The sequence below is a fragment of the Lepidochelys kempii genome, chromosome 24 (assembly GCF_965140285.1).
Source record: "Lepidochelys kempii isolate rLepKem1 chromosome 24, rLepKem1.hap1, whole genome shotgun sequence".
Lineage (NCBI taxonomy): Eukaryota > Metazoa > Chordata > Testudines > Cheloniidae > Lepidochelys > Lepidochelys kempii.
This window is the reverse complement of record NC_136403.1, coordinates 933,087-947,595: the sequence shown is the minus strand read 5'-3', so window position 1 is coordinate 947,595 and position 14,509 is coordinate 933,087. Positions and strand designations below refer to the sequence as shown.

General features: G+C 60.8%; 2 protein-coding genes across 2 annotated transcripts; both read left to right on the top strand.

The window, feature by feature from the left end:
* The first annotated feature begins 182 nt into the window (after positions 1-182).
* Positions 183-2,415, top strand: CKS1B (CDC28 protein kinase regulatory subunit 1B). The gene is made up of 3 exons (XM_078850537.1): positions 183-314; positions 860-987; positions 1,799-2,415. Exons 1-3 carry the CDS (start codon positions 256-258, stop codon positions 1,849-1,851), a joined length of 240 nt encoding a protein of 79 aa, XP_078706663.1. The 5' UTR covers positions 183-255; the 3' UTR covers positions 1,852-2,415.
* Positions 2,416-3,973: 1,558 nt separating this feature from the next.
* FLAD1 (flavin adenine dinucleotide synthetase 1) lies at positions 3,974-13,676 on the top strand. The gene is made up of 8 exons (XM_073322909.2): positions 3,974-4,061; positions 6,151-6,375; positions 6,978-7,737; positions 8,527-8,674; positions 10,666-10,764; positions 11,893-12,082; positions 12,844-12,917; positions 13,287-13,676. The coding sequence occupies exons 2-8, from the start codon at positions 6,217-6,219 to the stop codon at positions 13,420-13,422; spliced, it is 1,566 nt and encodes a 521-aa protein (XP_073179010.1). The 5' UTR covers positions 3,974-4,061; positions 6,151-6,216; the 3' UTR covers positions 13,423-13,676.
* The last annotated feature ends 833 nt before the right edge of the window (positions 13,677-14,509 follow it).

Sequence of the window (14,509 nt, the reverse complement as noted above, 5' to 3'; positions counted from 1 at the left end):
TTGGCCAATGAGAGCGCTACGGCATCCGGGCGGGGACACGCCCCCCGCTGGAGTCAGTCCGTCGCGTCGCGGGCGATCACGTGAGAGGAGTCCGCCCCGCCTCCTCCGGCTGGGCCAATGGGCGCGGGGGGCGGCGGCGTTTGAAAGCGGCCGTTGAGGCCGGCGGGGGGGGAGGGCGGCGCGAGAGCGACCCAGGCGGCGCGTACGGCCCGGGAGCGCGCAGGGGCTGCCGGGAAGGGGGCGGACCGCGGGAGCATGGCGCACAAACAGATCTACTACTCGGACAAGTACGACGACGAGGAGTTCGAGTACCGGTGAGAGGGGGCGGGGGCGGGGCCGGGGGGAGGGGCGCCGGGCGGGCCCCGCCCCCTCCCCCGGCGCCGCGCGGGCCCGTGCCTGGGGGGCCTGGCCCGGGGGGCCCCGCCCGAGAGACGCGAGGCCGGGCTCGGGCCTAGCCCCGCGGGGGGGGGGGGGGGGGAGGAGGGGCTCGGGCCTAGCCCCGCGGGGGGGGGGGGGGGGGAGGAGGGGCTCGGGCCTAGCCCCGCGGGGGGGGGGGGGGGGGGGGAGGAGGGGCTCGGGCCTAGCCCCGCGGGGGGGGGGGGGGGGAGGAGGGGCTCGGGCCTAGCCCCGCGGGGGGGGGGGGGGGAGGAGGGGCTCGGGCCTAGCCCCGCGGGGGGGGGGGGGGGGAGGAGGGGCTCGGGCCTAGCCCCGCGGGGGGGGGGGGGGGGGAGGAGGGGCTCGGGCCTAGCCCCGCGGGGGGGGGGGGGGAGGAGGGGCTCGGGCCTAGCCCCGCGGGGGGGGTCCGCCCCCCGGGCCAGCCCGCCTGACCGCCCGCTGCCCCCCCCCCCCCCGCTCGCAGGCACGTGATGCTCCCGAAGGACCTCGCCAGGCTGGTCCCGAAGACGCACCTGATGTCGGAGTCCGAGTGGCGGAACCTGGGCGTGCAGCAGAGCCAAGGCTGGGTCCACTACATGGTCCACGAGCCAGGTCAGCGGGCCGGGGCCGGGGCGCCCGGGGGCCGCGGGGCGCCCGGGGGATGGGCGGGAAGCCGGAATCGTATCGGGGACCGGCTCCGGGGCAGGTTTTGTGCTGCGGTCCCACGTGTCTCCCTCCTGCCTTCGGTAGGAGTCACGGGCAAGTGCGGGGAGCGGAGCCCGGCCCGCAGCCGGCTTGCTGACTCCCCAGCAGGAACATCCCCATTGCCGGCGACATTCAGAGCCTGCCGCCGGCCCAGCCTTCTGTTACTAATGGTGATGAGCTTTGCAGAAAGAGACCGCACCCGCTTCAAAATCTGAATTTAGAGACTCCTGCCATTGCAGTTCCTTCTTGGATAAACCCCGCTGCATGCTAGCGGGCCGCTGTGTACGGTAGCGTTGTCCCCCAGCTGGCCTGGGGACAGAACCGAAGCTGAGGGCTCAGTATGCCAAGTGAGGTGCTGAGGGACAGGGTATTGTAGAAGTGATCTTTGTAGCAATATGGGATGTTCAAGAGGGAAAACTCCCGTTGTCATCAGTCAACTGGGATCCCTTTCAGTCTGCAAGCTTGAGCACATTTGAACTCTGGGGCTGTTGGCTCGCTCCTGGGGGAGACCTAATCTATAACGTGACTATATAATGACACACCTGGCTAAAGGGGCTTCTGGCAAATTAGATTAGATTGTCAGTGTCAATTTACAGGGCTCCGGGTCTATGGTTTTATTCCCTTTCCAAACACTGGGAACTAGGGAATAAGTGAACAGAACGCTTGTGCATTTTAACCTGCAGATTGTCCTAATGCTCTGCTCTCCATCTCCTCTCAGAGCCTCACATACTGCTGTTCCGACGGCCACTGCCAAAGAAGCCAGAAAAATGAACCTGTTACACTTGACCTGTGTATAGAACCTCCCTCTTTGTCTTCTCTTAGATACATGCACCTTTGGAGGTTTTGTCTCCTGTTTTAAAATGTCTGACAAATGTCTCAATACGTTAAAACTCCTGGCGATTAACTTCAAGCAAATCCAATCATCATGACAATAGTGGCTGGTAGAAAATGACTTAACTCAAAACTAGAGTCTGGCCTTTACATAAGAAATATCCTGTTGTATAGAACCCAATGATTCTTACCTACTGAGTGTGTCAATGCTCTCCTGAGTTCTACTTGAGCAGAGAGATTTTAACTGCAAAATCTAAACTTCACCAGTTGAAGCATAAATATTTTAACATTGTTTGGCACGTGATAGTTGCTGCTTGTACCTTTTACTCCAGGGGGTATGTTGGACTTTATTCCAGGTGGACACTGTATCCACTTCCTTGGCATCTGCTTTAACACTGTTTGATATGTATTTTTGAATCTGTATTTTTGAATAATTTTTAAAGTTCTAGAAAGTCTGTTCAAAATCTGTGGTTGAAGTCCTTCAATAAAGAGGAAGTTTTTTTAAAAAAACATGGGTTTCCTCTCATTCATCTGAAACAATCCTCTCTGCCACCTTTTGTTGTCTAAACACTGGATATCTTCCCCCACCCCCACCAGGTGGTGCTAACACATGTCTTTGTTTCATTAATTTCAAGTGTTAATCCTCCACAGATGTGTAGAGAGAAATAACTTTGCAGGATTCTAGTAATGTGCCTTAATCTCATTTGCTCTCAGAAAATCTTTCCTAAAAGAGATGAGACTATTTAACTCTTTTTAAAAGGCTTATTACCTCACTGCTAAGTACCCAGTGTTTCTCTAAAACCCACCCCCACCCTTTGTCTGCAAAATTCATGTTAGGGCTTCAAGGCTAACCTTCTGTCCATCAAGGCAATAATCATAGTAGAGAGTTTAAGTATGGTTAGGTCTTTAGCATTCAAGGTTTAGAACAGGGGTTCTCAGACTGGAGGTCGGGACCCCTTAGGGGGTCACAAGCTGTCAGCCTCCACCCCAAAGCCTGCTTTGCTGCCAGCATTTATAAGGGTGTTAAATATATAAACAAGTGTTCTTAATTTATAAGAGGGGTTGCACTCAGAGGCTTGCTATGTGAAAGGGGTCACCAGTACAAAAGTTTGAAAACCAGTGGTTTAGAAGACATCCTACTGTCTAACTAGATGCTAAAGTTGGTTTTCCTAGTGGGGAGATGACCTATGTCCTTTTTGGAGTCTCTCAGCTATTGATGTATAGCTCCTCTGCTTAGCTCATAGAGAAACCGGTCAAGCACTTGACTGGGGGTAGCTGCAGGCCCCTGATACCCTGAATCCTTGTTAGCCCCCTTACTGGCAGCTTTTTTTTAGTGCGGCATGACTGAGCAGTGAAGCAAGGAGCTAGTTAGTGTAAAGTGGTATGGGCAGGAACCATGCCCCTCGCTCTAATTGCCAACAGCTAATTGTCCCTGAAACAGGCTGCCAGAGCCAGCTGCGGTCTGGTGTCCATAGGCAGGGCCCCACGGTGTAGGGAGGGAAGGGTAGCAAGCCTAACTTCCGCAGCATGCCACAATCCCAGTACCATGAAACTCGCTGGGAAGGGTGCATGCGTAGGCAGGACTCCTGGGTTCTCTCCCTAGCTAGGCAGCAAGCCCGGATCCCAGCACCAGGAGGTCCCAGGGAAGGGTGCCTAGGTAGGGCCTCGTGGGGTGGGGGGGCAGCGAGCCAATCCCTGCAGTGTGCCAGGATCCCACCAGGGGGCGCCCAGGGAAGGGTCCCAAGGGCACGCCGGTCCGTGCCCCGCCATCGCTCGGACTGTGGCCACGCCCTGTGCATCAGCGCCCTGTGCATCAGCGCCCCGCCCACGGGGAAGATGCAGGCCAATCAGCTGCTAGGAAGTGCCATTGCTGGGAGGAGCCCTCCGCAGGCTGCAAGGGTTCCGCCCTTGCCCTGAGAAGAGCAGGAGTCTTCCGGCTCTGACGTACGTCTCTTTCGCTCGGGTCAAGACTGGCCAATCAGCGCATTTACAGTCTTCCTGTCTACTGACTGGCATCCCGACTATCCAATGAAAGGAGAGAGGGCTGAGGCGGCCGGGAGAGCTCGGCGGAGGCGGGGCTTCACTCTCTGTGGGCTGGGGAGGCGGGGCCGGGACTGGAGGCGCTGGGCTGCTAGCGGGCGGCATGGAAGGTGGGGGGGGGTCGGACTCCTGGGTTCTCTCCCCGGCTCTGGGAGGGGGGAGCCTGGGGGGTCAGAGCAGCGGGAGCTGGGAGCCCGGACTCCTGGGTTCTCTCCCTGGCTCAGGGAGGGGAGTGGGGGCCTGGGGGGTCAGGACTCCTGGGTTCTCTCCCCAGCACTGGGAGGGGAGTGGGGGCCTGGGGGGTCAGGACTCCTGGGTTCTCTCCCCAGCACTGGGAGGGGAGTGGGGGCCTGGGGCGTCAGGACTCCTGGGTTCTCTCCCTGGCTCAGGGAGGGGAGTGGGGGCCTGGGGCGTCAGGACTCCTGGGTTCTCTCCCCAGCACTGGGAGGGGAGTGGGGGCCTGGGGGGTCAGGACTCCTGGGTTCTCTCCCCAGCACTGGGAGGGGAGTGGGGGCCTGGGGGGTCAGGACTCCTGGGTTCTCTCCCCGGCTCAGGGAGGGGAGTGGGGGCCTGGGGCGTCAGGACTCCTGGGTTCTCTCCCCAGCACTGGGAGGGGAGTGGGGGCCTGGGGGGTCAGGACTCCTGGGTTCTCTCCCCAGCACTGGGAGGGGAGTGGGGGCCTGGGGGGTCAGGACTCCTGGGTTCTCTCCCCAGCACTGGGAGGGGAGTGGGGGCCTGGGGCGTCAGGACTCCTGGGTTCTCTCCCTGGCTCAGGGAGGGGAGTGGGGGCCTGGGGCGTCAGGACTCCTGGGTTCTCTCCCCAGCACTGGGAGGGGAGTGGGGGCCTGGGGGGTCAGGACTCCTGGGTTCTCTCCCCAGCACTGGGAGGGGAGTGGGGGCCTGGGGGGTCAGGACTCCTGGGTTCTCTCCCCGGCTCAGGGAGGGGAGTGGGGGCCTGGGGCGTCAGGACTCCTGGGTTCTCTCCCCAGCACTGGGAGGGGAGTGGGGGCCTGGGGGGTCAGGACTCCTGGGTTCTCTCCCTGGCTCAGGGAGGGGAGTGGGGGCCTGGGGCGTCAGGACTCCTGGGTTCTCTCCCCAGCACTGGGAGGGGAGTGGGGGCCTGGGGGGTCAGGACTCCTGGGTTCTCTCCCTGGCTCAGGGAGGGGAGTGGGGGCCTGGGGGGTCAGGACTCCTGGGTTCTCTCCCTGGCTCAGGGAGGGGAGTGGGGGCCTGGGGGGTCAGGACTCCTGGGTTCTCTCCCCGGCTCTGGGAGGGGGGAGCCTGGGGGGTCAGAGCAGCGGGAGCTGGGAGCCCGGACTCCTGGGTTCTCTCCCTGGCTCAGGGAGGGGAGTGGGGGCCTGGGGCGTCAGGACTCCTGGGTTCTCTCCCCAGCACTGGGAGGGGAGTGGGGGCCTGGGGGGTCAGGACTCCTGGGTTCTCTCCCCAGCACTGGGAGGGGAGTGGGGGCCTGGGGGGTCAGGACTCCTGGGTTCTCTCCCTGGCTCAGGGAGGGGAGTGGGGGCCTGGGGGGTCAGGACTCCTGGGTTCTCTCCCCGACTCGGGGAGGGGAGTGGGGGCCTGGGGGGTCAGGACTCCTGGGTTCTCTCCCCAGCACTGGGAGGGGAGTGGGGGCCTGGGGGGTCAGGACTCCTGGGTTCTCTCCCTGGCTCAGGGAGGGGAGTGGGGGCCTGGGGGGTCAGGACTCCTGGGTTCTCTCCCTGGCTCAGGGAGGGGAGTGGGGGCCTGGGGGGTCAGGACTCCTGGGTTCTCTCCCCAACTCGGGGAGGGGAGTGGGGGCCTGGGGGGTCAGGACTCCTGGGTTCTCTCCCCGGCTCTGGGAGGGGACTGGGGGCTGGTGGGTCAGAGCAGGGTGGGGCTGGGAGCCCGGACTCCTGGGTTCTCTCCCGAGCACTGGGAGGGGAGTGGGGGCCTGGTGGGTCAGAGCAGGGGGGCTGGGAGCCCGGACTCCTGGGTTCTCTCCCTGGCTTTTGGAGGATAGTGGGGTTTAGTGGTTAGGGCCAGGAGACTGAGAGCCAGGACTCCTGAGTTCTTTTCCCAGCTCTGCCCCCACTCGTGGTCTGACCCTGTTTCCAGCTCTCATACCCAGTCTCTCTCCTTTGGGTCATTTCTCTGCTCTCTCAGGCATTCACATTCATGCCGCCTTAGCATCCTTGTGAGCGCTCTGATGTTTGGTTGCAGGTGCCGCTGTCCTGGAGATGCCTGGGTGTCATCTCTAGAGCTGGGGGGACCTGACTGGAGGTGTCCATGCAGTGGGCCCTCAGGATCTGCAGGAGCATTGGGCGGGTGGGACGGGAGAGCAGGCCTTTCCAAGCCATGGCTGCACAGAGCAGCACCCTCCCTGCGCAGAACGGCCCTGCTGCCGTGACAGCCGGGATCATCATCATCGGAGATGAGATCCTGAAGGTACAGTACTGCCGTCCTCTGCGCCTGTGTCACACCGTTTGGGGGCAGGCTCCGTGTAGGCAGAGACTGGGACAACGATTTCTGAGGCTGGCCGTGACCTTTGTCTTCCCCCACGCTTGGCCAGATTGCATCGCCCATGCTCACCTTGGTGGCGCCTCACGCTGCGGGCCAACCCGGGGCTACTTGGCAGGATGGAGGGGCCCCCATTTGGCCCTAAGCTAGTGGATCTCACCCAAGAGTCCCTGTTGAGTTTTATTCAGGGGCCTAGCTAGGACATCCATATTGTGGGGAGGTCGAAGTGCACGGCCTGGACAATGTTCAAAGACAGCACCTTCCCCCTGAGGGTCTGAAAAGTCCCAGGCATTAACCACTAGTCCCCACTCCCTCCCAGAGGCAGGGACAAAACCCAGGAGTCCAGGCTCCCAGTCCCCCCGGCTCTAACTACTAGCTTCCACTCCCTCCCAGAGGCAGGGATGGAACCCAGGAGTCCTGACTCCCAACCCCACTCCCAGAGGCATCTCCTAGTTCTGCAGCGTGTGGCCAGTTGTGATGCACCGCCCCTTTGCTGGCTGGGGGGTATCTCACAAAAGTTTTGCCTACAGGGATTCACCCAAGACACAAACTCCTTCTTCATGTGCCAGAAGCTGCGGTCGCTGGGGGTGAAAGTTGCCAGAATCTCTGTGGTACCCGATGACGTCGATACCATCGCCACAGAGATCTCCTCCTTTGCAGCCAAGTTCACCTATGTGCTGACATCAGGGGGCATAGGCCCCACCCACGATGATGTGACCTTTGAGGCGGTGGCCAAAGCCTTCGGGGAGCAGGTTTGCCCCCACCCAGAGCTGGTCACCCTGGTGCACAGGTTCTTTGGCAAGACGGACGTGTGTTGCCCCGAGATGAAGCTGGCACACGTCCCTGAGTCCTCGCTGCTCAATTACGGCATGAACAAGAGGACGGGCGATGCCTTGAAATACCCCCTTGTCAGTGTGCGCAACGTCTACGTCTTCCCAGGCATCCCGGCGCTGATGGAGCGGGCGCTGGAGGGGCTCGGCCACCTCTTCCGCAACGAGCAGACCTGCTTCCACTCCCGGGAGATCTACGTCAGCGCCGACGAGACGCTTCTGGCACCCGTGCTCAACCAGGCCAACGCCCGCTTCGGGCGCCACGCACACCTGGGCTCCTACCCTGACTGGGTCAACAACTACTACCGCGTGAGGCTGACCCTGGACTCAGAGTCCGAGCAGCACCTGGAGGAAGCCTACAGCTTCCTGATGCAGAACCTGCCCCCTGCGCTGATCGTGCCCCTGGTGACAGAGCCTGTGGCACGGGCAGCCACGGACGTGTATGCCCTGGCTGAGTCTGGTATGGCCTGTGAGCTCTTTGGACAGGGACTGTCTCTCTCTGTGTCCGTGCAGCGCCTGGCACGATGGGCGGGGCCTGTAGGCACAGCCGTAATGTGCTGCTAAGGATGGTGGAGAAGGTCTCTGGAGCCTCCGTGTCTTTGGGGATCAGGCAGGCCTCGTCAATGCCAGCCTAATGAGACCAGCCGTGCCCTCCCGGCGTAGCAGCACTGGGAGAACTCTGCTTTGGGTGGCATCGATTGTGCCAGTTCCCTGCCCCGGCACGGTTCTGCCAGTATAAATGCATCTGCGAGGGCTCGTGCCAGCAGAGCTGCGTTGGTGAAATGTCCCCAGAGTCGACAGCTGGGCAGGGTCACCTGTCAGCGCCGTGTGGGCCTTGGGGTCGGCCTCTTCCTCCCGGCATAGCTGTGTTGCACGGGCACATGGGCATGGATCTCAAGGATGGTTTTGCTAACCCTGTTCAGACCCCCCACCCCCAAAGCCAGGCTTCCAGGGGCCCTGTGGAGAGAGGGTCCCTTTTCACATAGTGCTGGAGGACAGGTGGTGGGTCTTAAAGGTGATGGGGAGCAGGGGAGTACTCGCAGCTCCCTGGCCAGGAGTGTAACCAGCAACCTCCGAGATGGGGCAGCCCCAGGCTTTGAGAGGCTGGGACCTACCTTGCTGGCTGCTGAGCTGACTCCGTGCAGCAGATGGAGCTGGGGCGGGGGAAGGGGGGCAGGAGTCTCCGAGCCCAATCCCCCATCGAGATCCCACCGCATGCGTCCTCGCTGACTCCTCTCCTCTGTGGCAGGTTCCGCCCTGGGCCAGAAGGTGGCAGCAGCGCTCCGGACCATCGAAGAGGCCTTGGATCGGTTCAGCCTGGCCCAGATCTGCGTGGGTTTCAACGGGGGCAAGGACTGCACGGCCCTGCTGCACCTGTTCCACGCTGCCGTGCAGAGGTACCCGCTGCTTCCGCTACCCCGCTCGCAGAGCAGGGTCTGGCCTGCAGCAGAGTCACCCACAGCGGGCTGGGCATAGCACTCAAAGGAGGAAGTGAGGTCTAGGGGTTAGAGCAGTGGGGTGGGAGTCAGGACTCCTGGGTTCTATTCCCCGCTCTGGGAGGGGCGGGGAAGGGCAGCTATTGGGGAGAGTCATAGAAATGTGGGGCAGGAAGGGACCCCACAAAGTCATCAAGTCCAGCCCCCTGCGCTGAGGCAGGGCCAAGTCAAGCTAGTCCATCCCTGATGGAGGTTTGTCCAACTTTCTGAAACTTCTGCCATGGTAGAGAGTCCACTGCCTCCCTCTCCAGAGTGTCACTTGTCTTCGAGTCAGAAAGAGTTTCCTGAATCTCCCCCGCTGCAGATTCACCCGTCGCTGCTTGTCCTGCCTCCAGTGGGGTGCAGCACAATTGATCCCCATCTGTAGAGCCGCCTCTGCGGATTTGCAGGCTGTTCTCAGGCCCCCTCAGTTGTCTTTCTCAAGACGGAACGTGCCCTGTTTTTGAGCCTTTCCTCCCAGGTCAGGTTTTCTAAACCTGTGATCAGTTTTGTGGCTCTCCTGAGGACCCTCCAGTTTGTCCCCATCTTCCTTAAAGGCCGTACCCAGAACTGGACACAGGCCAGCTGGGGCCTCAGCCCTGCTGAGCAGAGCGTGACACTTTGTGACGCAGCAGGGAGGGGGGAGTGTTGTCCTGGGAATGTGGCAGGGGAGTTTCACTGGGGATGGGAGACCTGAGAGCCTGTAACCTGAGCTGGGAGGGGGAGGTAACACCTCTGCCCTGGAACCTGGGCAAAGGCTGCAGGAGAGAGCCTGCTGGGGGGTTTTTGGTTTCAGTTTGGTGCTGGGTGGTGGAACGCAGGGAACCCCAGGGCTGGGGTCTAAGCTCCCTGCCCCCCAGAAGGACTTGGCTGAAGGGTCCTGGTTGTACCCACAAGCTCTGTTTTAGACTGTGTTCCTATTGTCCAATAAACCTTCCCGTTTTACTGGCTGGCTGAGAGTCACAGTGAATCCCAGGAAGAGGGATGCAGGCCCCGGACTCCCCCACGCTCCATGACACACTTACCTCCTGTGTCTTACACACAACACCCCCAGGAACATGCCCTAGAAAGATAGTGGATTTTTTAGCAGCTGCATCATTTGTTGACTCCTATTCAGGTTGTGGTCCACTGTAAGCCCCAGACCCTTTCCAGCCGTGCGACACCCCCCCCGCCCTTCAATTAGTCCCCGTTTGTAGCTGTGCTTTTGGTTTTCCCTTCCCGCCTGTCATGTTTTGCACTCGTCTTTTTCTTAATTTCATCGTGTTGATTTCAGATTCATTCTCCAATTTTGTCAAGGTCATTTTGAACTCTAATCCCGTCCTCCCAAGTGTTTGCAACCCCTCCCAGCTTTGTGCCATCCACGTATTTTGTAAGCGTGTGCTCCACTCCATTCTCCCAGTCAGCAGTGACAATACGGAGTTGTGCCTGACCCCGCTAGGTACGCCCTCCTCCTCTGACAGTGAGCCACTGCTAACTACTGTCTGTAGACGGCCTTGGAGCCAGCTGTGCACCCACCTTAGAGTCATTTCATCTAGACCCTGGCTTGCTTGTGAGAAGGTCATGTGGGACTGTGTCAAAAGCCTCACTCAGCTCAAGATCTCTCACATGACCTGCTTCCCGCATCCCCTGGGCCAGTAACCCTGTCCGAGGGGGAAATTGAGCTGGCTTGGCATGACTGTGACAAACCCATGCTGGCTGTTCCGTATCGCCCTGATCTCCTCTGGGTGCTCACGACTGGATCGTTTAATAGCATGTTCCAGGATCTGTCCAGGGATTGAAGTTGGTCTGACTGGGGTATAATTGGGGTATAGTTCTGGTCCCAGCTCTGTCATTGACTCGCTGCATGGCCCTGCACAGGCCAGGACAGGCGGCTGGGGATGGTGTGTCGTGGTGACGGATGTCTCTCTCTCCAGGCGATTCCCACAGCGGGAGGAGAAGCTGCAGGTGCTCTATATTCGCATTGTGTCCCCCTTCCCCGAGATGGAGCAGTTCATTCAGGCCACCACCCAGAGGTAAGGGTGGGGCTGTATTTCCAGGTAGCTCCCCACTTCCCTGCAGTTGAACAGCCCAGGCAGGATGGGCTTCAGAGGCAACTCTGGCACTTACAGGCCGGTGAGCCTAACTTCAGTACCGGGCAAGTTGGCTGAAACAACAGCAGAGAGCAGAATGAGACCCAAAGCTGAACTCGACAGGTTGGGGAAGAGTCAACACGGCTTTTGTGAAGGGGAATCATGCCTCAGCACTATTTGAATTCTTTGAGGGGGTCAAAAAACATGTGGAGAAGGGGGATCCAGTCGATATAATGAATCTGGACTTTCAGAAAGTCTTTCCCAAGGTCCCTCGCCAAAGGCTCTTAAGCAAAGCAGAGAGTCAGGGGATAGGAGCAAAGGTCTGATTGGTAACTGCTTAAAAGAGGGAACAAGGGATAGGAATAAATGGTCAGTTTTCACAGTGGACAGAGGTAAATAGCAGGGTCCCCCAAGGCTCTGTACTCGGACCAGTGCCGGTCAACATATTCATAAATGATCTGGAAAAAAGGGGTAAACGGTGAGGTAACCAAGTTTGCAGACGATACTAAATTACTGGAGATTAAGTCAAACGAGTTACAAAGGGATGTCACACAACTGGGTGACATGGTAACAAAATGGCAGATGAAATTCCATGTTGATAAATGCAAAGTAATGCACATTGGAAAACATCATCCCAACTATACATGTACAATGATGGGCTCTAAATCAGCTGTTACCACTCGAGAGAGAGATCTTGGAGTCACTGTCCTCTGAGGAATCTACGCAGTGCACAGCGGCCGTCAAAAAGGCGAAGAGAATGTTGGGAATCCCCCATTCCCCCATTCCCATCATTGGGAATCCCCCATGATTCTGACTGCCAGAAGCTGGGACGGGATGACGGGATGGATCACTGGATACTTGCCCTGTTCTGTTCATTCCCTGTGAAGCATCAGGAACCGGCCACTGTCAAAAGACAGAACACTGGGCTAGAGGGCCCATTGCTCAGACCCAGTATGGCCTTTCATACGTTCTCATGAACCAACCAGTTCATTGCGGTGGGGGCCTTGACATTCCCACAGGGCTTTCCCACCCTTGAATGTTGTTTCCCCTGTTGCTCTTTCTGCGTGCTAGGTACAACCTCCACCTCTGCACAGTGCAGGGCCACATCCAGCAGGCACTAGCAGACCTGAAGGCCCAGCACCCCCAGCTGCAGGCCGTGCTGATGGGGACGAGGAGGACCGATCCCTATTCCCGCACTCTGACGCCCATGTGTATGACCGACCCCGGCTGGCCTGAGTACATGCGGGTGAACCCCCTGCTGGTGCGTCATGGCGCTCGGGCCGCTACTCGTCAGGGAGAGAAGTGCGGTTTGAGCACAGGGCAGGGAGCCAGGACTCCTGGGTTCTATCCAAGCTCTGGGAGGGCAGTTGGCTCTAGGGGGTTAGAGCAGGGGGGCTGGGAATCAGGTGTAAGGGATGAGACCTTGGTCCCCTTCTCCTGCCCGGCACTTCCTCCTACCCACCTCTCCCCTCCCCACAGCATCCATCCTGCCTCCCCTGGGCAGCAACCACCTCTGCTCCCGCTCAGACTCTGACGCCTGTGGGTTGTCTCAGGCCCTTCCCAGCAGTGATCCAGTCCCAAGCTAGTTCTCCGGACGAGCCCCAAGAAAACTGGGCTAGGCGTTAAAGCTGCTGTGCACCTGGGTCCGCACCCCACAGCTCTCCGCCCTCCTGTGCGCCTGGGTCCGCACCCCACGGCTCTCCGCCCTCCTGTGCGCCCGGGTCCACGCCCCACGGGTCCCTGACCCGCTTTGCAGTGCCCTGTTGTTTCACCCTTCCCTCCACCCCCCATCTGGCCATGCTGAAGAGGATGGTTGGTGTGTCCGAGAGGGAAGGCATTGTGGGGAGAGTGACAGTCCTGATGCCTTTGGGGAAGGGATGCCAGTGGCATGGAGCAGGGACTGGCTGAGCCCCACACAGCCCTCTCCCCACCCCGTGCCCACTGGGCTCACAGCCAGCCGGCCTCAAACGGGGGGAGGGAGCTCAAACGGCTGCTGTAGTGACTTCTCTGTTCTGCCTGCAGGACTGGACGTACCGGGACATCTGGCACTTCCTGCGCACGCTCTTCGTCCCCTACTGCATTCTGTATGACAAGGGGTAAGAGCCTGGCTTGGGGGGCGCTGTGCCTCCCCTCCCCCAACCCCCCCACTGCTCCCTGCGCCTTCGTCCAGCAGGACCAGCTGGGCTGGGCTCCATGGCGCTGGGGGTGGGCAGCTGGGGGTCAGTGCCAATTGGGTGCTGCCCAGGCTCTGGAGGGGCAGAGTGAGGGCTGAGCAGTGTGGGAAGGGAGCTGAGGGGGTGGCAGGATGGGGCGGCGTGATGCACGGGGCCAGACGCATGGCCAGACTCGCCCCATTCAGGATGGTGCAGGAGCTTTCTCGCACAGAAGGAGGCACTGGGCAGCGCCTGGCATCTAGGACCCATTGTGCCCCCACCCTGCTCACAGCTGCCCTCCCCCTGTTGCAGCTACACCTCCCTGGGGAGCATGAGCAACACACAGAAGAACCCGGCACTGCGCTACACCAACGCCCTGGGCCAGGAGAGCTACCGGCCGGCCTACCTGCTGGAGAACGAGGAGGAGGAGCGCACCTCGCGCCAGTGAGATCCTGCCAGGCGGGCCCCGGCCTCAAGAACCCCCCACTCGGTGGTGAACTGGACTGAGCGCGGGCTGCTCCCCCGGGCACTGTCGTCGGGACACCCACCCCCGGCTCTACCAATTCCTCCGCCACGGGTGCTGCCTCCCCATGCCATGGATGCACCCCATGCCAGCCGTGTGCCCCCCGCCGGCTGGGCACTGCTGACTGGGGCATGCGGAGGGAGGGCCCGGGGGCCCTATGAATAAACCCGCTGACCTCAGCCTCCTGCCTCTCCTGCCAGCGCCGGCTCCCTGTGGGTTCAGAGCATCACCCCCAAGGTGTGGGTCAGTGGGTACATGGCAGTCTGGCCTGAGGAGGGCAGAGGATTCTGGGAGATTGGATTTGCAGGGAATCTGACCCCTCCCTGGAACCATTGGCAGGGAGCCCCCCCCGCCAAGGCCAACCACAGCTAGAGCCCCGCCAGTCCTGCTTGGTCACTGGCAATGTCTGCCCCTGGCACCATGTTTCCCCATCCGCACTCTCCCTGGGGCAGCGCCGGGCATGGGACTCCAGGCCTGGCATCTCACTGGTGCCACCTGGGCACCAGGGGCTGGGGCCCCATGCCCTGTCCAAGGGGAGGTCTCCTAGGGAGGCTGCCCCCCTTTTCCATCAGGTTCAGTCCGGTTGGAGGCCAGGCCCCCAGGGGGTGGGAGCGAGCCCAGGCCTGGCGCAGGCAGCAGCCCCTCCCCCACCTTGCCCGGGGCCGTATTCATGCAGCCCTTTCAGCTGCAAAGAATCCAGCAGCTTCCAGCCTTTGCACAAGGGGCTTGGCTGGGTCACGCGGCTCTCCCCTGCCCGCGGCAGGGCCCAGAGGCAGCTCATCCCCACACGATGCATCTCCTGGGCAGACGCTTGGCCTGGCAGTCCCGGTCCCTGGCCCGCTACCCCCTGGCGCAGCTGGCCCCTTACCCCCTGCGACGGGCGGTTCAAGGCATGGTGCGGCCGGGGCCCGTCCCCAAGGGCCCCGTGGGGCTGAATCTCAGCTACTGGCTGCTGGACGTCCTGCGGGAGTGCGCCTATGTCCTGCTATGCTGCTGGTGCATCAAGGAACTG

What these genes read in the sequence shown, in the direction of transcription:
- CKS1B (XM_078850537.1), top strand. Translation starts at nt 256, where the DNA reads ATGGCGCACAAACAGATCTACTACTCGGACAAGTACGACGACGAGGAG. An exon ending in GACGAGGAGTTCGAGTACCG is followed by an intron (nt 315 to 859) that starts GTGAGAGGGGGC and finishes CCCCGCTCGCAG; the next exon opens with GCACGTGATGCTCCCGAAGG. An exon ending in CTACATGGTCCACGAGCCAG is followed by an intron (nt 988 to 1,798) that starts GTCAGCGGGCCG and finishes ATCTCCTCTCAG; the next exon opens with AGCCTCACATACTGCTGTTC.
- FLAD1 (XM_073322909.2), top strand. Translation starts at nt 6,217, where the DNA reads ATGCAGTGGGCCCTCAGGATCTGCAGGAGCATTGGGCGGGTGGGACGG. An exon ending in TCGGAGATGAGATCCTGAAG is followed by an intron (nt 6,376 to 6,977) that starts GTACAGTACTGC and finishes TTTTGCCTACAG; the next exon opens with GGATTCACCCAAGACACAAA. An exon ending in ATTCAGGCCACCACCCAGAG is followed by an intron (nt 10,765 to 11,892) that starts GTAAGGGTGGGG and finishes TCTGCGTGCTAG; the next exon opens with GTACAACCTCCACCTCTGCA.